The sequence below is a fragment of the Somniosus microcephalus genome, chromosome 15 (assembly GCF_052327205.1).
Source record: "Somniosus microcephalus isolate GS21.2 chromosome 15, FLI_Smic_1.0, whole genome shotgun sequence".
In the NCBI taxonomy this organism is placed as follows: domain Eukaryota; kingdom Metazoa; phylum Chordata; class Chondrichthyes; order Squaliformes; family Somniosidae; genus Somniosus; species Somniosus microcephalus.
Genome location: NC_141001.1, coordinates 99344206 through 99369415, shown reverse-complemented (window position 1 = coordinate 99369415; position 25210 = coordinate 99344206). Strand labels below are relative to the sequence as shown.

Genomic DNA, 25210 nt, shown 5'->3' with positions numbered 1-25210 from the left:
CTCCAATTGTCTTGATCAGTTGCATGGTAGGTCCACTGTTTGCTGTGGCGGAGAAGGCAAAATAATATTGTTTTACTCTGCCACGTTGCCAGAGTGATTTGAAGAAAATGGTCAGGAATTGTTTAGAATCGAAGGGTAAGGTGTGTCAAAGTCTGGTGTTGACGATGCTGCGCAGTGTACAAACCTCGTTAGCTTGCAAATATTCCATCGACAGAAGGTTGATACAGTGCTGAGACAGTGGACATTATATAAAGTGTATACGCTGCACAGCATTTTGAGAGGGAAAAAAATTCTTCGAAGATTTTACAAATTACCGCAAGCTAAATCAGACATCTCTTTATGAGAGTGGTGGAGAGAAATTTTTCAGTTCCCCCCCCCCTTTTTTCATCCTGTTTTTTTTACCTCTCCCAGGAGATTCCATGGCTGCGAGGTTGGAGGGGTGAGGGCAGGGGTGGGGTGGTGGGTGTTGTGCGGTTAGAAGTGTCTAGTTATACTGCACCAGGCATCATGAGTGTGGGTCAGGCTTGAGGGACCAGCTGGTCTTTTCCTGCCCGCCGCCATTGTACGTTCCCCTTTTGCGATAGACCATGATGTTTCCTGAGGGCTGAGTATGTGAATGGGGACTGACATTTCTGCTCCTCAAGGTCACATTATCCGCAGCGGCTCTTCCTTGGAAGGATACTTATAATTAAACTCATAAGTAAGAAGGAGAACAGACCAGCTAGTCCTGATTCTTACTGCGTCTGACAATCCAGAAAGAGCTGGGAACTGGTGTCTCAAGTGGCAGTTTGTTTTTTTAAAGAAAGGTGAGGGAGCCTTCCATGAGGAATTGGAAAGGGAGCCATAATACAATAATGTTGACTCTACCAGCACGCAACATGCTGCCAAACCATCTCTGAGCACCGTCATTCTGACAGGGCTAGACAGAATGGATGCAGGGAGGATGTTTCCCCTGGCTGGGGGGGGTCTAGAACGAGGGGTCACAGTCTCAGGTTACGGGGTAGGACATTTAGGACTGAGATGAGGTGAACCTGTGGAATTCTCTACCACAGAAGGCTGTGGATGTCAAGTCACTGAATATATTTAAGAAGGAGATAGATAGATAGATTTCTAGACACAAAAGGCATCAAGGGGTTTGGGGAGAGAGCGGGAATATGGTATTGAGATAGAGGATCAGCCATGACCATATTGAACGACGGAGCAGGCTCGAAGGGCCGAATGGCCTACTCTTGCTCCTATTTTTCTATGTTTCTATGTCACGAGGTACTTTATTCCAGTGTTTGTTGTTTGGAAAGACTCTGCTTTCTACATTGCACTGGTCTGTTTCTTTATAGAGCTCTGCGTATTGTGAAGCAATATCCTAGCATGCTTAGCAAAAAAAGCACGATGGCGATGTAAATGATGTCATCAGTTGGCAGAAGAGCATTAAAGAAAACGTGTGATTGTGCAAGCGCCTGTGAACTGGCTGCCTGTTGCAATGTGGTGCAAGATTTGTGCTGTTTGATTTTATTTTGCTGGTGTGCTGCATTGAGTTTTTATACATAGAATCATTATGGTGAATAATTAAAGGTGCAGCGCTGCACTGAAGAAAATTGACAGAAACTACCACCTAGCGTGTCCAGTTCGGCTGACTGAAACATGTCCTTAACAGAACAGCAGGAGAGCAAACGTTGACAGGATATTGAAAATATATTCAAAAGGCACAGCTTATCTGTATTTTCCAATTTACTGAAGCAAACATTCAGGTTGCGGAGCACTGTAAGCTGAATAAATTCATCACATTTTTATGGAACATGAATGGCAGTCTTTGCTTTTCTGTTAATGTGCTGGATTCAAATGTATGCAAAGTACCCCTTTTAAAATAAAAAAAAAAGCAATTTAATAATTTTGAAGGTTAAGATACGTTGGAGTGAGAAGCCCACCAAATTTCAGAAGCTTGATTTCCATTTAGCCATCAGAGCATGAAACGAACTTACAATTTGTTTCTTTTCTTGATTCTCAGAGTTTATGGCTACAGGAGGTGTGTTGAGCACGGACAGTCCTGTTCATCAATAAAAATTTAAAGTGCTGTTCTGTTGGCTAGCTGGGGGTGAAGCCAGCGAAGCCGCATTTAACCTCCACCCTTTGTTGACCTGAATGGTGATGGTGGGCTGCCGCCTTGAACCACTGCAGTCCTTATGGTGATGATGCTCTCTCAATGGTGTTAAGTAGAGAATTCCAGAATCTTGACTGAACGGCGATGCTCTGTCCTGGGATGATGTTGAGCTTCTCGAGTATTGTACCTGCAGCTGTTCAGGTGAATGATGAGTATTCCATCGTACTCCTGATTTTGAGCCTTGTAGGTGGTGGAGAGGTGTTGAGGGGTCAGAAGGTGAGCCACTCATTAGCGTACCCAGCCTCTGCCCAGCTCTTGGTCCAGTTAAGCTTCTGGTCAGTGGTGACCGCACCCCTCCCCAAAGATGTTTATGGTAGGGACTCTGCGGTGATGGTGCTGTTGGAAGGTCAGCGAGAGGAGGTTGAGCTTTAAGTTTTTGGACACGGTCATTGCCTGGCACTTACGTTTGCCTGGCACTTACGTTTACCTGCCACTTGTCAGTCCAAGCCTGGATGATGTCGTAGTCCTGCTTAGGCTGACATGAGCTACTTCATTATTGGATAACTTGTTTTGCCACCTTTACTTCCAATGCCATTGGTCAGTATTATGTGTGATAATTCATTTGTCTGCTAGCTTGGGTTAGATGCTGTTGCATGCAACCATTTGTGGCCCATCGAGTGTCAGATTGACTTACTTGGCAGCACTTCTGCCCCTGAGTCAGAAGAATGCGTGTTCAAGCCTTGTGAAAGACTTGAGGACATAATCTAGGGTGACTTCAGTGCAGTACCGAGGAAGTGCTGCTTTGTCAGAGGTGCTGCCTTATGAATGAGGCATTAAACTTGGGCCCGGCCTACCTCAGGTTGACTCAATAGACCCCGTGGCATTATTCAAAGAAGAGCATGGAGTTCTCCTGGTCTCCTGCCACCAAAACAGACTTTCTAGTCATTTATTTATTTGCTATTTATGGGACCTTGCTGTGTGCAGATTGACTGCTCCATTTGCTTAAATTACAAGTTATTTGTAAAATGTGTTGAGATATCCCAATTAGGCACTGTATAAATATAAGTTATTTCTTTTATCACATATATGGGTAAAATTGGGTGAAATCATCATTTTTGGTATGTTTCCGCAAAGAAAGAACCTGCATTTATGTAGCGCCTTTCATGACCTCAGGATGTCCCAAAGCGCTTTACAGCCAATGAAGTACTTTTGAAGACTGTTGTAATGTAGGAAATGCAACAGCCGATTTACACACAGCAAGCTCACACAAACAGCAACGTGATAATGACCATATTATCCTGTAGAATGATTGGTTGGATCCTTCAGTTTTTACCTTGGTGTCAGTAATCATTCTTCTTACTATTGAGCCAGTGTTATTGATGTCAGTCAACTATTTGCACGTCATATTTAGATGTGTATGCACATATTCTAGAAAATTGGAAGTATCAGTTATAGGTTTCGTGCTAGCACAGTTTGTGAATGCTAACTTTGTAGCCTTAGCTCAGTAGTAGCACTCTCTGAGTTTGAAGGTTTTGAGTTCCAGCTCCACTCCAAAGACTTGAGTGCAAAATCTAGGCCGACACTTCAATGCAATACTGAGGGAGTGCTGTCACTGTCAGAGGTGCCATTTTTCAGGTGAGTTATTAAACCGAGACCCCGCCTGCCCTCACAGGTGGACTTAAAAGATCCGATGGCACTATTCGAAGAAGTTCTCCTGGTATCCTGGCCAACATTTATCTCTCAATCAACACTGCCAATAATAGATCATCTGATCATTTATCTCCTTGCTGTTTCTGGGACCTTGCCGCATGCAAATTGGGTGCTGCATTTCCCTATAGTATGCCGGGGACTACACTTCAAAATACTTCATTGGCTGTGAAGTCCTTTGGGACATCTTGAGGTTGTGAAAACTGTTGCATAAATGCAAGTTCGTTCATTCTTCCTTCCTTTCTTTCTTGTTACATATAGTTGGGACAGTATGTGCTGTTGTTATAATCGCTCTGTTGTCACAGTGTTTTGCCTCCATTCTAGAGACTTTCTTTGATTATAATGTATAATTTATTTCTGTGTTCTGTATCTCCCAGTTTGAGATTATAACTTCTGGTCACACTACACAAACCAAAGGACGTGTATTAGTGAACTGTAAAGTGTTTCCTGAGGTGCACTGTGTATGTTGGGACGGTGCACAGAGATTTTTTTGTTACAGATGCAAGTTTGCCCGCTGCCTTTTCTTTCGAACTCTATGCAAGTTACTTGTTTCTGTTTGGGTTTAAGCTGCTGTTGTGTTCTATTGAAGCACTTGGGTGTTGTAATTGAGGAGCGCTAGTTCTTTGCACTGCATACAGTTCTATAGATGAAAGTTTGAAGGGCAGTTTGGGTTGATATTCTTCCCTGAGCTTATTTGTATAGAAGGACAAAATCTGCTGAGAAAAAAATAGAAGAGTGTTCTTGCCCCATTTGTGGGATTTCTCTTGGGTGTTTGTTTTCAGAATATTTTGAATTAACAGTTTTGTAAAATTTGTTCTTGGGATGTGGGCGAAACTGACGAGGCCGGCATTTATTGCCCCATCCTTAGTTGTCCTGTCACTAAAACTGATTATCTGGTCATTATCACGTTGCTGCTTCTGGGAGCTTGCTGTGCGTAAATTGGCTGCTGCATTGCAACAGTGACTACACTTCAGAAGTACTTCATTGGCTGTAAAGCGCTTTGGGACGACCAGTGGTTGTGGAAGGCGCTACATAAATGCAAGTCTTTTTCTTTTTCTGAGAAGGTGGTGGGTCTTCTTGAACTGCTGCAATCCTTGTGGTGCCCCCACAATGGTGTTTCGTAGCGAATTTGAGGATAATTGACCCATTAAAAATGAAATATCTCATGTTTGCATATATTTAATTAATTCTACTTCTTACAATTTCAAATGTACAGAAAATTACGTCACTGTATAATGTCTGATAGAATCCGGACATTTGCGGTTCGAAAGAAAATGGAATATTTATGAGCTAAAAAAAACAGACTTCATTTAAAGCTTGATGCTCAACAAAAAAGTATGGATGCTTAACTTTCTTCACCTGTCAGAAATTGTTAATTTTTATGGATTTCTTGTCTGCTCCTAGCAGAAGGTAGCAGGTGGTCTGGTTTTTTTAGATGGGAATTCATTTATTTTAATTTTTCTGGAAGATTAACAAGAGTCTTTAGTAACTGCTGCAGCTGTTGGCTTTTAAAGATTTCAATTTATTTGTCCTTGACCCATGCTGTTTGCCTTGACGAGGTATTTATTGGGAACAAAAGACTGAATTACCCCCAAAATTGTGACGCCTCCCACCCAGTCCCATTTTTATGAACTGTCTTGTCAGCATTCAGCTGCAGTTATTTATCCTTAGGTGCCTGGTCATCACCATTTCCTAGTTTATGTTGCTCAAGAACAAGAGGACAAATGATAAGTATAGTCAGATAACTCGAGTCCATCAGCCTGGCTCTCCAGGGAGCTGTGGAGCTGAAAGTGCCACAGATCGCAGTCACTTGTCTCTCATTTTCCTTGCTTAATATTTTCCATGGGGGACTGTCAATGCGAGAAGCCTGCTGCACATTATAGACTGCCGTGGCAGCAGACAAACATGATCTGAGTGAAGATGCTGTGTGGGGGGAGGGCAGTGTGTATTGATCACTGTGGTTCTGTAACTGAGAATAATAACGTGTGCTTTTCAGACACGATTAGAATTCATCAGCCCCTGTCATATAATTTCGTTCAATTGTGTTGCACAAACCTTGTTCAATCTGACTTGTCCATGTCAATATACACTGATTTGCATTAATCTGTTCTGTAGGTGAATTAACAAGCTCTGCAGTGATTAAAAGGAACAATCCCTCGGAGCCAACTGTAAATGTATAACAATTATATGAAGTGTGGATTATGTGCTGTACCTGTGCAGTTCATCTACTTCAGTTTTCTCACTCTAGCATTATTTCCCCTAATATATGGTATTTGGCTCAAAAGCTGCATGTTCTATGTGATTGAATTTAAAGGCGTAAATATAATTTCCAGTTACTTTAAACGAAAGCAGCAAAATTACAAACTGAAAGGATGTCTTAAAATATACTAGCTCTAAATTTCTTCCTCCTCCACTGTCACAGGAGACTTACTTTCTCAGTACGTCAAAGATGGTTTAATATCCATGAAGCTTCTGATTGCACGGGGTAACTTAATTAATTTGAACAAATACCCTGAAGAGTGAAGCAGAAGTGCTCTTAATGATTGGCACTACTCAGAAGGGTTGATTTTAACCGCCCTGTGCAGAATAAACTGACTGAGTGCGCAGTTAAAATCGATTCCAAAAACGTACTGCCTCATTCACACCCCTTGTCGCTTCAACTGGGCATTTTTATAGGTGGCCATGGTGCCTGTCTGACTCGGCTGGGGGCCTCATTAATACATGCAAATTGGGCTCAGTAAAACCTGAAGCGAAGGCCCCAAAATGCAAGTTTTAAACTTATCTTTATGAGGTTATAAAATGCTGGCTAGGCCACAACTGGAGTATTGCATCCAGTTCTGGTCACCACACTTTAGGAAGGATGTGAAGGCCCTTGAGAGGGTGCAGAGGAGATTTACCAGAATGGTTCCTGGGATGGGGAATCTTAGCTACAAGGACAGGTTGGAGAAGCTGGATTTGTTTTCATTAGAGCAAAGGAGGTTGAGGGGTGATTTGATATAGTTGTACAAGATTATGACGGGTTTGGATAAGCTAGACGGGGAAAGGCTGTTCCCACTAGTTGATGGTACAAGGACTAGGAGACACAGGTTTAAGGTTTTGGGCAAGAGATACAGGGGGGATGTGAGGAAAAACTTTTTTACACAGCGAGTGGTGGTGACCTGGAATTCGCTGCCAACGGAAGTGGTGGAATCGGCGACACTCAATGTTTTCAAGGGGAGACTGGATAGGCACTTGAGGGAAATAAACTTGCAGGCCTACGGGGATAGAGCGGGGGAATGGGAGTGACTGGATTGCTCCAAAGAGAGCCGGCACGGACTCGATGGGCCGAATGGCGGCCTCCTGTGCCGTTATGACTCTATGACTAGGTCAGGAGTGTTCCTCTGGCCCCCACAAAGAAAGCCTGGGCCTCTGCTGCCGTGGGCTGCCCTCCCTTCTCACCCACGAGGCCTTGCCAACACTGGCCTCCCTCCCCCGCGACTTACCTGAGTGCTAGTGGGCGGCCTCTGGGCTGCTTGACCTTCATCTGCCGGAGGCAGCCAGCTACCTCTTTACGCGTGTTTCTGGCGGGCAGCTGGATGGCAGAATGTAAATGAGGCCCAGGAGTTAAAGTAGCCCGGGCTTCAAACTGATGGTGCAGGGGGGGTGGTGATGTTCGCCTTGCCCACCCAAAACCGCTCCCAGTTTAAATCCCCCCCACCTCAGGGAATCTGGAACCTGGAAGCATCAATTATAATCTACTGAATACTGTATTTATATCTCTAGCAATGGCTTCTCTTCCTGGTCCCACACAGTTACCTCCAGAGTACCCCAAGGATTTGTCTTCACCCTATCCTCTTCCTCATCTTCGGTGACATGCTCAACCATGGAGTCAGCCTGTGTGCTGATTGCACCCCACTCTACTTCACCACCACATCCCCGACCACCTCCGTGCTGTCAGATTGCCTGCTTGACGCCAGATCTTGGGCGAGTCAAACTTTCCTCCAGCTAAACACAAGGAAGACCAAAGCCGTTGTTTATGTTCTCTGCCAGAAACTTCTCTCCCTTGCCACTGATGCCATTCCCCAGCCTGACCACTCAATCAAGCTGAACAAGACTGTGCAAAATCTTGATGTCCCGTTCAGCTCAGAACTAAGCTTCAAACCCCACAACCTATCCATCACCAAGATTGTTTGCTTCCATCTCTATAACATTGCCTGCCTCTGACGCTACTTCAGCTCCACTGCTGCCTAAATTCTTTCGTCATCTCCAGGCTTAATTTCTTCAATGTTCTTCTTGCTGGTTTTCCATCCTCTATCCTCCATAAGCTGCAATGCTTATATGCAGAAGGAATGGCCTCTATGACTCTGCTGCCCCACACTATCTCCTGTTCGCCAGTCAGCCCCTTCCTCCCATCCTTTCTGATCTGTATTGCTCTCCTGTCCCCCGATACATTGAATTTAAAATCTTCCTTCACTCCAGCGAGTTGAGCACAAAATCCAGGCTGACACTCCAGTGCAGTACTGAGGGAGTGCTGCACTGTCTGAGGTGCCGTCTTTCAGATGAGACGTTAAACTGAGGCCCCATCTGCGCTCTCAGGTGGACGTAAAAGATCCCATGGCACTATTTCGAAGAAGAGCAGGGGAGTTCTCCCCGGTGTCCTGGCCAATATTCATACCTCAACCAACATTACTTAAAAACAGATTAGCTGGTCATTACAACAGTAACTACACTTCAAAAAGCACTTCATTAGCTGTAAAGCGCTTTGGGATGTCCCGAGGTCGTGAAAGACGCTATATAAATGGAAGTCTGTCTTTCTTTCCTTCCTGCACCTTATGGTCCTCCAACTCTGGGCTTTTGAGCATTTGCCCCTGCCTCTTTCATTACCACACTATTGATGGCAGAGCATTTAGGTTATTCATTCCCATTCCCAACTGTATCCTTTGGTCCTCAAACTTTGGCATTTTGTGCAACAACCCCCCTTCCCTCTCCCCACAATTGGTGGCAGAACCTTCAGGCGCCTCGGCTCCATACCCTGGACTAAACGTCTCCATTTCTCTCTCCACCTTCACGGAGCCCAGCTTTTTGAACAAGCTCTTGGTCATTTTTCCTAACTCTTCTACTCGAGCTCGGTGTCTGTCCTTTCATCCCTTGCGTCTGTTTCCTCTCGCCCTTCTGTAAAGCTCGCTGGGATGTTTTCTATGTGGCAGATGCTATATTAATGCAAGCTGTTCTTGTGCATTTCAATATCCGGAGAAAAAAATGAGATGTCCAGTGCTACAAAAAGTAATATGAAGGCGTACTGAAATCTCAATTCATCGCTGTTGAACAAAAATTGTGGAAAATTAGCACTCCTCTGTTATAATGGCCCAGAAATTCGGGTCAGGGGCTTCCCACGGGTACAAGCCCCCGACCTGCACTTACCTAGCGCGCCGGTCGTTGAGCTGTGGGCCCGCGTGGGATTCCGATCCTGGGCCTCCTCCAACTGCTGGCGCGCAGTGCTTGCGTATCCCAGGGGCGCAGTTAGTTCGATGCGTCCCCTGAGATCACGTGGGCCATGGAGAGCCAATGGTAGCAGGGAATGCTTCATTCATAAGTTTGACAGGAAGAGCTGTCAAACCTATAAATACTATAAGCCCCAAAACATCACTAAAACTTCAAATAATTTTTTTTTTTAAATTACATTTTTAATGTTTTAATTTTAATTAATTCACCACTTACCTTGTTAAAAGCAGGCCTTGCGCCTGCTTTTTAAAAGTATAACTCCTGGAGACTTACCCTCCCGGAGAACGCTGCAAAAAAAAGCGTAAGTTCGATGCGCACGCGCTGCCTCTCTGGCGCACGCGTTCCACCTGTCAACCCCTTCTTTCAGGGGAACGGAAGTGCCGGTTTCCCGCGCATGCGCAGTGCATGCACGAAACCGGCACTTTCATTGGGCCTACGCATGAGTACCCAGCGCGTACTCGCCCGTGGAGACCCGAATTTCTGGGCCAATAACAATCGGGCACAGTCTGTTAATAATCTGCAAGAATCCAGTCTCTGGATTCAGATGAATGCCAAACCGCCAAATCTCTGAATTGTATTCTGTGGTTTATAACATTGCCGAAAATGCTCATGAATTCCAATACAGTCATAAGCACCATACAACAAGAAACTCAAAGATGATCAGAAACAGTTATGGGGCTATGGGGAAAACAGCAGGGGAGTGGTATTAATTGTATAGCTCTACCAAAGAGCCGGCACAGACACGATCGGCTCAATGGCCTTCTTCTGTGCTGCATCATTCTATGATTCTGCGCTATCTGTAGCTGCTTGTATCCCAGGAATATACATTACCGATAATTAATCAATGCAGTATTTTGCTTTTGTTCTCGTGCCATCATTCGCTTTAATTGATCACTTGCATTGTCCTGGCCAATATTTACCCCTCCATCAACATCAAAAAAACAGATTATTCTGGTCATTATCACATTGCTGTCTGTGGGAGCTTGCTGTGCGCAAATTGGCTGCCTCATTTCCTGCATTGCAACAGTGACTGCACTTCAAAAAGTACTTCATTGGCTGTAAAGCACTTTGGGATGTCTGGTGGTCATGAAAGGCGCTATATAAATGCAAGTCTTTCTTTAATTGATTCTTGCTTGGTTTAAAGTATATTCTGGATATTCATAAAAGTTTAACTGATCGATTTAGTTATAATTAGAATTGGATGACTAGACTGAAAAATGTGCCCATGTTTTCAGAATGACGGCCATAAAGTTCATCTACAGCTTTATGGTGGTGGCCTCTGCGCTGCTGACGTTCTCGGTCTGGCTCTAGTGGCAGAGCTGGTGAAAAATCCATAGGGTTAGGAAGCTCATTGACCTCACATGGAAATTGGACATTTCAGCCTCAGCTGAAATTGAATGGCAGAGGTAGAAAAGTGCCCCTACGCTCTGCAAATGGAGTGCAAAGCAGTGACGGGTGAACCAAATCAAAACTCACCAAATGGTTTCCCAAGAGGAATCAACAGAATCGTCTGCAAGGTTGAAGGAAATGTGTGGCTTATTGACTGGTGCACAACCTCTCCCAATAACGTGGTAATTAGGCGTTAACAGTTTGGAAGCCAAACCTTGATTGAGACAAGCAGATTGGAAGTGAACGAAACAAAAAGAGGAAATACACAGCAGGTTAATCAGTACTGGTAGAGGAGAAAGGACAGATTCAAAGGAAAAGAAAGACTTGCATTTATATAGCGGCTTTCATGACCACCGGACGTCCCAAAGCGCTTTACAACCAATGAAGTACTTTTTGAAGTGTAGTCACTGTTGTAATGTAGGAAATGCGACAGCCGATTTGCGCACAGCAAGCTCCCACAAACAGCAATGTGATAATGACCAGTTAATCTGTTTTTTGTTGATTGAGGGATAAATATTGGCCAGGACACCAGGGATAACTCACCTGCTCCTCTTCAAAATAGTGCCATGGGATCTTTTACGTCCGCCTGAGAGAGCTGACGGGACCTCGGTTTAACATCTCATCTGAAAGACGGCATCTCTGACAGTGCAGCACTCCCTCAACATTGCACTGGAGTGTCAGCCTAGATTTTTGTGCTCAAGTCTCTGGAGTGTGACTTGAACCCACAACCTTTCTGACTCAGAGCCGAGAGCGCTACCCACTGAGCCACAGGTAGATTAATGTTTCAGACACTGTCCCATTTTCAGAACTGAAAAGATGGAACAAGCATTTTAATAGAGTCAGAAACAATGGGGACCAAGCAAATTAGGGTGGGTAAGAGGAGGAAAAGTAAATAACTTAACAATCGAAGCAGTTCTACTACATTGGGCTTTGGGTTGGGTCCGCGGAGAGCGGCTTGCATGTGCCACAGTCTCGCATTTATGCGCTACATAGAAGGCGGTCTCTCGTGTCGACTGGCTCCCATGTCATAAACATGCTGATTCTGCACAGGTGCCTGGGCTTTGACGCTTTGTCCATTGGGCATGCACAAAGTAATGACACCTATAGTGGCTGGCATCACGGCACCCGTACATACCAGGACGATGCTGACTCAGCACGTTGGTTGGGATGATGCCTGGAACGCTTACCTAGAAGTGGCCAATTGGATGACCCAGACAAAAACTGCCACCGGACTTGTGAAGATGGGTACGTTTATCTTTAGTAGCAGTAAATGTATAGATGGGTGTCAGCAACAGTAGCACAGCGTAAAAGCACTGAAAAGATGCTACAACGATGTGTTCCTGTGCTGCCATGGCCAGTATGACCGGAGGGGGTGTGGAGGGAGGCAACAGGCCAGGTTTGATTATTTACGCAGGACATTCATTGAGCAGTTAACTGCACTGGGGCCAGAGCCCATGACAGGGTAAATTGTACAGATTATACATATGTGGAAGAAGCGATGTTGATGGGAACCTGGATTCTTCTCATGGCTGGAGCCTGCCCCAGCTTCTAGATTACAACTTAACATGTACCCAAGATACATTTTTATACCATTAACTATGAATAGGTGGAAAAGCAGGCCTTGGGCTGGTAGGAAAAGCCCCTGTGTCAGCCGTGGCTCAGTGGTTAGCGCTCTCGCCTCTGAGTCAGAAGGTTGTGGGTTCAAGTCCCACTCCAGAGACTTGAACACAAAACCTAGCCTGACACTCCAGTGCAGTGCTGAGGGAGTGCGGCACTGTCGGAGGTGCCGTCTTTCAGACGTTAAACCGAGTCCCCGTCTGCGCTCTCAGACGTAAAAGATCCCATGGCGCTCTTTCGAAGAAGAGCAGGGGAGTTATCCCCGATGTCCAAGCCAATATTTATCCCTCAACCAACATAACAAAAACAGATTATCTGGTCATTATCACACTGCTGTTTGTGGGAGCTTGCTGTGCGCAAATTGGCTGCTGCGTTTCCTACATTGCAACAGTGACTCCACTTCAAAAAGTACTTCATTGGTTGTAAAGCACCTTGGGACATCCTGAGGTCGAGAAAGGTGCTATATAAATGCAAGTCTTTCTTTTTTTTCAAACCCTCTGCACTTACCAGTCTTGGAGAAAGCCTTTGGCCTCAGATATGGATGATTACATCAGTTACCAAATGTATTTATACACATGGACCATATTTGCTCATTCATTCAACCTGCACTTACAAATTGGACATTGCTGTCATCCCATGTGGGAATATTACCTGGGGACACTGCCTAATTTTGATGGTTCAGTGGGTAACTGCATTGCATAACATAGTACGGAGCGACACAGACCACAGAGGTTCCAGGTTTGGTCCCTGGTCTCGACTGAGTTACAGTGTTTTTATATTTAGTGCTTAGGTTGCAGGAGAGCAATTCACAGTGGGGAACCAATCTCTGTAGACATGCGCTATTATACAGATCCCCATAGACCTCAAACACGCAAGTTGGCTCCTGGATTTATATTACGCTCCCTTATCCCAACGTCAGAATCATAGACCCAGATTTTTGTAAGTCTCCGATGGTGTTGAGATGAGGAGGTGCGATTCACTTGCAATATAGAATACAGCTGATAGAGTTCAGGTCTCCTTGTCCCACCTATATAGTGCTTAAGAGCCGTGAGTTGACCCAAGCTGGGAGGCACTAAAATTGGCTTTAGTGTCCCTACAATAGGGAGGGGAAGAACATCAATCAGCCAGGTCTCCTGATCATAAATAGTGACCAGTGTTAAAACGTGTGGACACAATTGGGTTAGACTCCCAATTGAATAACCCTGCAGACACATAAGAAGCGATTTTAACCCTGCCTGCCCAGCGGGAACCGGGCGAGCGGGTAGTTAAAATTGCCCGCGGGACTGCACCGATCCCAGAAGCCAGCTGGGGCCTTCTTTAAATGTGCAGATCGTACTCGGCCAACGTCATCGGGGCCCGACCGCTATTAAACATGGGCCTGAATGGGGACACGGCTGTGGCTTTACCGGAGTCGGGGCCAGAAGGGGCCCCAAAAGGTCATCTTTTAAAAATTTCCTTCTGGGGCCAGGAGAAATGGGATTACTCCCCAGCCCCACAAAAAAAGTGCAGTCCTCCCCAACGTTCCCTGTAAGCTATGCGGCCGCGCGGCGCTCCAGGGAAACCGCACAGCCAGTTTGACGGCTTTTAAATGCAAAAACCCCATCAGAATGGTCCGCAGAGCCGCTTAAAGGGGCCGCATGGCACCAAAAATAATTACAGGGAACATTGGTCCTTCCCTGCCTGGGTTCCACCACCCACCCCCCGTCTCTCAATCGACTTACCTGAGCGATTTACAGTCTTCTCTGTATATGCAGTCTTGTCTGCGAGTGTGTGTATGTATAACAATTATACAGCCTCTCTGTTCTCTTCCTCCCTTCGTCAGCAGCAGCAGCAGTTTGCTATTGTCTTCCGCACCAACAGAAGTTTATTTTCATCATCTGTTATTTTTGTGCTAATTGAATAATTGTGTAGAATCTTCTTTTTGAGCTCAACGGACCAGATGTTTTCAGCCAGTGTTGTTGACTTCTCTCGCGCTCGCACTGCTTTTGTAACCATTTTTAAGTTTGCCAGAAAGAGTGGAAGATGACAGTTGTCCTCCGCCACATTGTGTGGCTTCAAAGTGATTGACTCAGAGTGACAGCGATGGATGTCTAGAAGAAGGTAGACTGCCTCCCCTGCTACAAATGTGGGAAAGTCACACAACACCAGGTTATAGTCCAAGAGCTTTATTTGAAATCACAAGCTTTCGGAGCGCTGCTCCTTCGTCCTCCGAAAGCTTGTGATTTCAAATAAAGCTGTTCGACTATAACCTGGTGTTCACAGAATCACAGAAACCCCACAGTGCAGATAGAGGCCATTTCGGCCCATTGAGCCTGCACCGACACATATCCCACCCGATCCCCGTAACCCCGCGTATTTAATCCCCCTAACACTAAGGGTCAATTTTATCATAGCCAATCAACCTAACCCGCACATCTTTGGACTGTGGGATGAAACCGGAGCACCCGGAGGAAACCCACGCAAACACGGGGAGAATGTGCAAACTCCACACAGACAGTCGCCCGAGGCCGGATTCGAACCCGGGTCCCTGGCGCTGTGAGGCAATAGTGTTGTGTGACTTCCCACATTTGTCCACCCCAGTCCAACACCGGCACCTCCACATCATGGCTACTATCCCCTGCTACAGGTTGAGTGCCGCCTTGGGGATCAGTGTCAAAATATTTTAGACATATCTTCTTCTTAGGCAGTCCCTCGGAACCGAGGATGACTTGCTTCCACATTAAAAATGAGTTCTCAGGTGACTGATGAGTCCAATGCGGGACCTACAGTCTCTGTCACAGGTGGGGCACACGGTGGTTGAAGGGGCGGGCGGGTGGGGTGCTTGGGTTGACGTGCGCTCCTTGCGCTGCCTGCGCTTGGCTTCCGCTTGCTCCCGGCGAAGAGACTCGAGGTGTTCGGCGCCTTCCCGGATGCTTCTCCTCCACTTTGTGCGATCTTGGGCCAGGGATTCCCAGGTGTCGGTGGGGATGTTACACTTTTTCAAGGAGGCTTTGAGGGTGTCCTTGAAGCGTTTCCTCTGCCCACCTGGGGCTCTCTTGCCGTGCCGGAGCTCCGAGTAGAGCACTAGTTTTGGGAGTCTCGTATCGGGTATGCGGACAATGTGACCCGTCCATCGGAGCTGATCGAGCGTGGTCAAAGCTTCGATGCTGGGGATGTTGGCCTGAGCAAGAACACTGACGTTGGTGCGCCTATCCTGCCAATGGATTTGCAGGATCTTGTGGAGGCAGAGTTGGTGGTACCTCTCCAGTGCTTTGAGGTGCCTGCTGTACATGATCCATGTCTCTGAAGCATACAGCAGGGCGGGTATCACTGCTGCTCTGTAGACCATGAGCTTCGTGCTGGGTTTGAGGTCCTGGTCTTCAAACACTCTCTTCCTCAGGCGACCGAAAGCTGCACTGGCACACTGAAGGCGGTGTTGGACTTCGTTGTCGACGTCTGCCCTTGTTGACAGTAGGCTCCCGAGGTATGGAAAGTGGTCCACGTTGTCCAAGGCCTTGTCGTGGCTTTTGATAATCGGGGGGGCAGTACTGTGTGGCGGGGGCAGGTTGGTAGAGGATCTTTGTCTTACGGATGTTTAGTGTAAGGCCCATGCTCTCGTACGCTTCGGTTTAGGTGTTGACAATGGTTTGGAGTTCGACCTCCGAGTGAGCGCAGACGCAAGCGCCGTCTGCATACTGTAATTCGACGACAGAGGATGGGACGACCTTGGATCTGGACTGGAGGCGACGGAGGTTGAACAGTTTCCCGTTTGTTCTGTAAATTAGCTTCACTCCAGTGGGGAGCTTACTGAGGGTGAGATGGAGCATTGCAGCAAGGAAGATCGAGAAGAGCGTTGGTGCGATGACACATCCTTGCTTGACTCCGGTTCGTACGTGAATTCGGTCTGTGGTGGAACCGTTGGTCAGGATCACGGCTCGCATGTCGTCGTGAAGCAGGCGGAGGATAGTGACAAATTTTTGAGGGCAGCCGAATTTGAGGAGGACACGCCATAATCCCTCACGGTTGACAGTGTCGAAGGCCTTTGTGAGATCAAAGATGGCCATGTACAGTGGTTGGTGCTGTTCCCTGCATTTCTCTTGTAATTGACGTGCAGTGAAGATCATGTCCATTGTGCCCCTTAGTGGGCGGAATCCGCATTGCGACTCTGGGAGGAGATCTTCGGCGGATTGAGGAGGATTCTTGCGATGACTTTCCCTGTGGCAGACAGCAGGGAAACTCCTGTGTAATTACCGCAATCGGACTTGTCACCTTTCTTGAAGATGGTCACAATTACGGCGTCTCTGAGATCCCCTGGCATGCTCTCCTCCTTCCAGATAAGAGAAATGAGTTCATGAATTCACGCCAGTAGTGCTTCTCCGCCATGCTTTAGTGCCTCGGCGGGGATTCCATCTGCTCCTGAGGCCTTGTTGTTCTTCAGTTGTCGGATGGCCTTTTCAACCTCATGCCGGGCTGGGGTTGTGCTGAGATGGTGGTGGGTAGCATGCTGCGGGATGGAGTTGAGGACACTCGCGTCGAAGACAGAGTCTCAGTTAAGGAGATCTTCGAATTGCTCCTTCCAGCGGGCACTGACTGCCTCTCTGTCCTTGATGAGCACCTCCCCGTTCTTGGCCCACAGTGGGGTAGGGCCTTGGGTGCTTGGGCCGTAGGTGGTCTTGACTGCGCTAAAGAAGCCACGCACGTCGTGGTTGTCGGCTAGCTGCTGGATCTCCTGCGCTTTCTCCACCCACCATCTGTTCTTTAGGTCGCGAGTTTGTTGTTGGACCTCGGCCTTCAGGCGTCTGTAGAGCTGCTTTCTTGCTCTCGTTCTGTTGCTGTTTCCAGATCAGGAATGCCTTGCGCTTGCGGCTTATTAGCTCCTGGATCTCCTGGTCGTTCTCGTCGAACCAGTCTTGGTGTTTCCTGGTCGAGTGACCGAGCGTCTCTTCACAGGTGCTGATTATGGAGGCCTTGAGTGCAGACCAGGCGCTGTGGGCACTCTGTGTCTCTGCATCACTGGGATCCGTCAGGTTGTTTGTGAGGCGCAGGATGAATAGGGCTTTCTTAGCAGGGTCTTTGAGTGCTCCAGCGTTGATTTTCCTGCGGCATTGTTTCTGTTGCCGCCGTTGTTTTGTGGCTACATTGATGGAGATGACAGAGCGGATTAGGCGGTGGTCTGTCCAACAGTCGTCAGCTCCTGTCATGGCGCGGGTGATGCGGACGTCCTTGCGGTCCCTCACTCGGACGATGACGTAGTCCAGCAGATGCCAGTGCTTGGAGCGAGGGTGCTACCATGAAGCCTTGTACTTGTCTCTCTGACGGAACAAGGTGTTGGTTATGACAAAGCCATGTTGTAAGCATTTCGACAGGAGGAGGGTATGGTTGGAGTTGGCTTTCCCTACCCACTCTCTGCCGATCACACCTCCCCAGAGGTCAGTGTCCTTTCCAACTCTGGCGTTGAAGTCTCCAAGGAGGATCAGCTTATCGCCCGTTGGGACTTGGGACAGGGATTGTTCGAGGCTGGTGTAGAATTCCTCTTTGGTCTCGCCTGTGGCTTCCAGTGTTGGGGCGTACGCACTGATGACCGTAGCGCACTGGTTCCGGGCTAGGGTGAGCCGTAGAGTCACGAGGCACTCGTTTATACCGCTAGGAGAGTCTCTGAGATGCCCAACTAGTTCCAAGATACCCAAGATGGCTCCTGTGCTGGCAGCTCCCTAGGGAGCTCCTTTGCCATCCTTGGCCATCCTTTGCTCTTTTCCCCACAGTCTCCTCTCTTCTGCTGTTTAAGTTCCCCTGGCTCTAATAGTGGGTGCATTTTATCCCTAACTGCAAGTTCTAGCTGCAAGGTTAAAGTTACCTGAGCCCACTGCCCATCCCCCGACCATGCCTGTTCTTTGGACATAACAACAGAAAATGCTGGAAAAACTCAGCAGGCCAGGCAACATCCGTGGAAAGAAATTAGAGTCAACGTTTCAGGTCAGAACCCTTTATCAAGACTAAAGAGGCACAGGGAATGAAATCGATTGAGAGGCCGGGCTGGGAGAGAACAAAAGAGAAGAGACATTAAGAGGTATTCAAAACGAGACGAGATGGTGATAGGACCAGTGGAGACATATGTTCTTTGGACATATGCAAGTTCTTAAATGATCTTTGTTGCGTTCCAATAGTTTTTTTCCCCACACTTTTTGTTTGGCCTTCTGTTCTTCTCTCCCACATGGCAGCTGTCTTTCATTCTGCCAGCGCAATTTACACTTCATCTAGAGCCATCTTTTGTTTCTTAACCTGTCCCATTACCATCTCCTCTTGCCTTGAATATCTCTTAATGCCTCTTTTCTTCTCCTGCCTTCTATCCTATCACAGACCTTCCCTTTTGTTCTTTCATCTCCTCCCTTTCCCAGCTCCTACACTTGCTTAAAAATCTGTTCCATTTCCTGCTTTTTTCCAGTTCTGACGAAAGGTCTCGACCTGTTTCTCTCTTCACAGATGCTGCCTGACCTGCTGAGTATTTCCAGCATTTTCTGCTTTTTATTCCAAAATAGGTTGTGGGTTCAGGCCCCACGCCAGAGACTTGAGCCCATAATCCAGGCTAACGCTTCAGTGCAGTGCTGGGGGAGCACTGCACTGTAGGAGGTGCCATTTTTCGGATGAGATGTTAAACCAAGGCCTTCACAGGTGGATGTAAGAGATCCCATTGCACTATTCCAGGAAGAGCAGGAAGAGTCCTCCTGGTGTCCTGGCCACATTTATCCCTCAACCTACACCTAAAACAGTTTATCTGGTTATCATCTCATTGCTATTTGTAGGGCCTTGCTGTACATAAATTGGCTGCTGTGTTTCATACATTACAACAGCGACCACGCTTGAAAAGTATTTCACTGGCTGTGAAGCGGTTTGGAATGTCCTAAATCTGTTAAAGGCGCTATATGAATGCACGTTCTTTCTTTCAAAATGAAAATATGGTTAAACTGCCATTCAGACTTCATGCTAAAAAAATGCCACTAATTTCTTGATTGCGAAACGCATACCTGTGGATCTGTGATATTGCTCAAATTAAATCTCAGTTAACTGATTTTACAGTGTGTTGGTCAAAGATAGGGCTTCAACCCTCTAATAACTCTGCGCTCCCCCAATTCTGGCCTCTTGTGCATCCCCGAATTCCGTCGCCCGATCATTGGCGGCTGTGCCTTCAGCTGCCTAAGCTCTGGAATTCACTCCCTAAACCTCTCCGCCTCTCCACACCTCCCTCCTTTAAGACGCTCCTTTAAACCTCCCTCCGTGACCAAGCTTTTGGTCACCTACCTAATATCTCCTTCTGTGGCTCGGTGTCAAATTTTGTCTGATAACGCCCCGTGTGGCGCCTTGGGACGTCTTACTATGTTGAAGGCGCCATATACAGGCAAGTTGTTATTGTAGGAGCTGAAAGTTGCTCGATGACGACGTTATTCTGCGGCTGGCTGTACAGTTATCATTTTTATTACTCCATTGGGAAAGATGCCATATAAATGGTTTAAGGTGATGCACTACTATATTTGTGATAGATGTTTATTGCAGCTATGGGGAAAAATTAAGTTTTGAAAAAGTAACAAAATCCAAGTCTCAAAGTGAATGCCAGCATTAACTCACCGCAAATGTCTTGTATCTGCTGCCACATTATTCAGCGAATTGTACACATTTATGGTTTTTTGATTTTGTGTTGCGATTTTTTTTTTCCCAGGCAATTTCTGGCCACTTTGATATCTTATTTGAGAAGAATTGCAGCAATAAGGTAAGGGCCCCAGCTCTGCACAGTGACTGTGCAATTATCTCAGAACAGGATGCTTGTCAAATTAGTTGCTAAGTAATTCTGCCAGAAGGCAAATCTGTCGTAGAATCATACAACACAGAAGGAACCCATTCGGCCCACTGTGGGTGTGCTGGCTCTTGCAAAGGGCTATCCAATTAGTCCCACATAGCCCTGCAAGTATTGCCTTTTCACGTGTACATCCAATTCCCTTTTGAAAGTTACTATTGAATCTCCTTCCACCACCCTATCAGCCACCGCACTTCAGATCATAACAACTCGCTACCTAAAAAAAATTCTCCTCATCTCCCCTCTGGTTCCTTGGCCATTTTCTAAAATGTAAGCTTTTCTCCCCGCTTGCTTCTGTGTTGTACAATGCGGAGATATTAGCTGTTGAGATTAAATCTGTGCTGAACTTTCAACAGCAGCAAACAGGGAATGCCGGGAATACACAGCAGCTCCCTCTGGATTTATGCGAAGACCCTTCGATACATAGAAACATAGAAGATAGGAGCAGGAGTAGGCCATTCAGCTCCTCAAGCCCACTCCATCATTTAATGAGATCATGGCTGATCATCCAAATTCAGTACCCTGTCCCTGCTTTCTCCCCATATCCATTGATCCCTTTAGCCTCAAGAAATATATCCAACTCCTTGAATATATTTAATGAATTGACCTCAACTGCCCTGTGTGGCAGAGAATTCCACAGGTTCACCACTCTCTGGGTGAAGAAATTCCTCCTCATCTCAGTCCTAAATGGCCTACCCCTTATCCTTAGACTGTAACCCCTGGTTCTGGAATCCCCGCCATCGGGAACATCCTTCCTGCATCTAGTCTGTCTAGTCCTGTTAGAATTTTATAAGTTTCAATGAGATCGCCTCTCATTCTTCTAAACTCTAGCGAATATAAGCCTAATCGACTCACTCTCTCCTCATACGTCATTCCTGCCATCCCAGGTATCAGCCTGGTGAATCTTCGCTGCACTCTCTCCATGGCAAGAACATCCTTCCTCAGACAAGGCGACCAAAACTGCACACAATACTCAAGGTGTGGTCTCACCAAGGCCCTGTACAACTGCAGCAAGACATCCTTGTTCCTGTACTCAAACCCTCTTGCTACGACGGCCAACATACCGTTTGCCTTCTCAACCGCCTGCTGCACCTGCATGCTTACCTTCAGCGACTGGTGCACAAGGACACCCAGGTCTCGTTGCACTTCCCCTTCTCCCAATCTATTGCCATTCAGATAATAATCTGCCTTCCTGTTTTTGACATCAGAGTGGATAACCTCGCATTTATCCACGTTATATTGCATCTGCCATGCTTCTGCCCAATCACCCAACCTGTCCAAATCATCCTGGAGTTTCTCGGCATCCTCCTCACAGCACACACGCCCACCCAGCTTTGTGTCGTCTGTAAACTTGGAGATATTGGGCCAGAAATTAGGATCGGGTGCTTGCCGCGCATGCAAGCCCCCGACCTGCACTCGCCCTGCGCGCTGACATCTGAAGCCCGGGCCTGCTTGCATTTCCTGTCACTGGCCCGGTTCAGATGTCGGCGCGATGTGCTTACCTGATCCAGCGGCGTAGTTAGTGCGATGTGCCGGCTGGGATCAGGTGAGCACTGGGCAGCGAATCAGGGGAGGGGAAACTCATTCATGAGTTTGATAGTAAAGACTGTCAAACTCATGAAAAGTACGGGCGCCCAAAAGACTAGTTTAACTTTAATTAAAATTTTAAAAAACATCCCAATAATTAAATAAACTATAAATAACTTTAAAAAACAATTAATAACATTTTTGAAAAAAATAATTTTTTACGAAATCGGGTCTAAAAATAAACTTACCTTACTGTAAAGTCCTTAAAAACAATGAAGCTGTGGAAAAAATGTAATAATTTTAAATAATAGACCACTTACCTTCAAGAATCCACTCCTTACGCCTCCTTTTTTCATTTCTAAAAAGTTCAGGCCCTTGCACACGCGCAAACCTGTCAAAACGAAGGAAGTTCAACGCGTGCGCGCAGAGTCCTGCGCGCGCGCGCGTTAGACCTCTTAACCCCTTAGTTCGATGGAGAGGAAATGCCGGTTTCCCGCGCATGCGCTGTGCATGCTGAAATCCGGCACTTCCAACGGGCCCACGCGTGAGTACACCGTCCGTACTCACGCGTTGGGACCAGAATTACTGGCCCAATACATCTAGTTCCCTCGTCTAGATCATTTATATATATTGTGAATAACTGGGGTCCTAGCACCGATCCCTGCGGTACCCCAGTAGTCACTGCCTGCCATTCAGAAAAAGACCCATTTATTCCAACTCTTTGCTTCCTGTCTGCCAACCAGTTCTCTATCCAAGACAGTACCTTACCCCCCAATCCCAAGTGCTTTAACTTTGCACGCTAATCTCTTATGCGGGACCTTATCGAAAACCTTCTCAAAGTCCAAATACACCACATCCACTGGTTCTCCCTTATCTATTCTACCAGTTACATCCTCAAAAAATTCCAGTAGATTAGTCAAGCTTGATTTACTTTTTGTAAATCCATGTTGACTTTGTCCGATCCTGTCATTGTTTTCCAAGTGCTCTGCTATTACATCTTTTATAATGGACTCTAGCATTTTCCCCACTACCGATGTCAGGCTTACCGGTCTATAATTCCCCGTTTTCTCTTTACCACCCTTTTTAAATAGTGGGGTTACATTAGCTATCCTCCAATCCATGGGAACTGTTCCAGAGTCTATAGAATTTTGGAAGATGACCAGCAATGCATCTACTATTTCTAGGGCCACTTCCTTAAGTACCCTAGGATGTAGATTACCCTTAAGTACTCTAGGATGTAGATTATCACCTTGCTGTTGTGAGCAGCTATGTGAATTTTCAGGAGGTGGTATTTCATGCGATCGGGTGTGGTGCCGGTCCATCAGAAATGTTGTTTCTCATCGGGTACCTTTGAACTTTTTTTTTTAGGTCATGTTCTCCACTGGTCCAAGAAGCACCAAAACACACTGGAAGCAAACTGTGTTTCTTCTAGAGCAGCCGGTCTCGGTCAAAAAAGGTAATTGGTTTGTCCAGCATGCACCCATACATAGAGGTGAGGCATTCATAAAGCACACGGCTTTGGGGATAGAGAAACAGAGTTAACGTTTCAGGTCGATGACCCTTCACCAGAACTGACGAAGGGTCATCGACCTGAAACGTTAACTCTGTTTCTCTCTCCACGGATGCTGCCTGGCCTGCTGAGTATTTCCAGCATTTTCTGTTTTTATTTCAGATTTCCAGCATCCGCAGTATTTTGCTTTTGGTTTGGGGATAGCTGATTCTGTCTGGTGCATTGATAGGTGATAGAAGAAACAGAACTTAAGGCTGTCTTTAGTTATCTTTTTTGTTTTACTTCTATTAACTATTGTGAATTCCTTTTTGAGCATTGGTTTTATGTGAATTTGATGGGTAGGATCGCACGCACATTTGATGCTTTTTATGAATGACAGCAGCAAGAATAATGGCAGTAGTGCAAACAGAATTATAAGCCATGGCTGTCCAGTGCGTATTCAAAGATTAACCTGGGTCTATGCCAGTGGATCAATTGAGCCAGCTGCCCTCCTCTTTGAGTTTTACCTTGAAGAATCTTTGCATTGCATCAAATGAATTAAAGAGGCAGATGCTAACAGGCCATATTCCCTCTGGTTAATAACCTAACCTGAAGGGAAAGTGGCATTGTCCTTTTCAACCTCACCAAATGTCAGCACCTGAAAAACCTTGGCTGAAATTAGGCAGGCTCCATCTGTTTAAATCGTGGTAAAAAGCTGACTAAACAATCATAATTGGAAATAAATACAGCCTAATATCTGGCTAAGTGTAATTAACAATCCTCAGCTCCGTGTCACAAAAGCAAAATACTGCGAATGCTGGAAATCTGAAATAGAAACAGAAAATGCTGGAAATACTCAGCAGGTCAGGCAGCATCTGTGGAGAGAGAAACATGAGTTAACGTTTCAGGTCGGTGACCTTTCGACCTGAAACGTTAACTCTGTTTCTCTCACCACAGATGCTGCCTGACCTGCTGAGTATTTCCAGCATTTTCTGTTTGTAACTCAGCTCCATTGATGTTTCTGCTTATAGATGCACATTATATAATGGCCCAGAAATTCGGGTCGGGGGCTTCCCGCGGGTGCAAGCCCCCGACCTGCACTTACCTTGCGCGCCGGCCGTTGAGCTGTGGGCCCGCGTGGGATTCCAATCCTGGGCCTCCTCCAACTGCTGGCGCGCAGTGCTTGCGTATCCCAGGGGCGCAGTTAGTTCGATGCGTCCCCTGGGATCACGTGGGCCATGGAGAGCCAATGGTAGCAGGGAATGCTTCATTCATAAGTTTGACAGGAAGAGCTGTCAAACCTATAAATACTATAAGCCCCAAAACATCACTAAATCTTCAAATATTTTTTTTTTTTTAATCACATTTTTAAAATAAACTATAAATTACATGAAATAACTATTTTAAACAATAATTTAAATTTTTGAAAAAATTAAATACACTTTCTAACGGGGATAAAAATAAACTTACCTTTCTTTAAAGTATTTAAAACATTTTTTCCACAGGTTTATTATTTTTAATTTTAATTAATTCACCACTTACCTTGTAAAAAGCAGGCCTTGCGCCTGCTTTTTAAAAGTGTAACTCCTGGAGACTTACCCTCCCGGGAAAACCTGCAAAAAAAACGGAAGTTCGATGCGCACGCGCTGCCTCTCCTGTGCACACGTTCCACCTCTTAACCCCTTCTTTCAGGGGAACGGAAGTGCCGGTTTCCCGCACATGCGCAGTGCATGCACAAAACCGGCACTTCCATTGGGCTTACGGGTGAGTACCCCGTGTGTACTCACCCGTGGAGACCCGAATTTCTGGGCCATGAACTCTGTTTCTCTCACCACAGATGCTGCCTGACCTGCCGAGTATTTCCAGAATTTTCTGTTTGTAACTCGGCTCCATTGATGTTTCTGCTTATAGATGCACATTATATCTTATATAACATGGTGTGTATTCTTTGTGAGTCAAATTGTATTTGCTCCTTGGTGCAAAAGATATACAAATCTGTTATCTTACATTATTAGTGGCATCTATGGTGTAAAAGTACAAATTAAACCCTCCCTATTTCAGGGCTTTGTTTAACAAGATG

General features: G+C 46.2%; 1 protein-coding gene across 1 annotated transcript in view; it reads left to right on the top strand.

Annotated features, from left to right (window-relative positions):
* The window catches only part of prmt3 (protein arginine methyltransferase 3), a 245501-nt gene that overhangs the window by 170921 nt on the left and 49370 nt on the right, over positions 1 to 25210 (top strand). Inside the window, exons 13-14 of the mRNA XM_086007535.1 lie at positions 19980 to 20030; positions 23010 to 23097. Of these exons, the coding sequence (XP_085863661.1) occupies positions 19980 to 20030; positions 23010 to 23097 (139 nt within the window). The remainder of the gene's footprint in view (positions 1 to 19979; positions 20031 to 23009; positions 23098 to 25210) is intronic.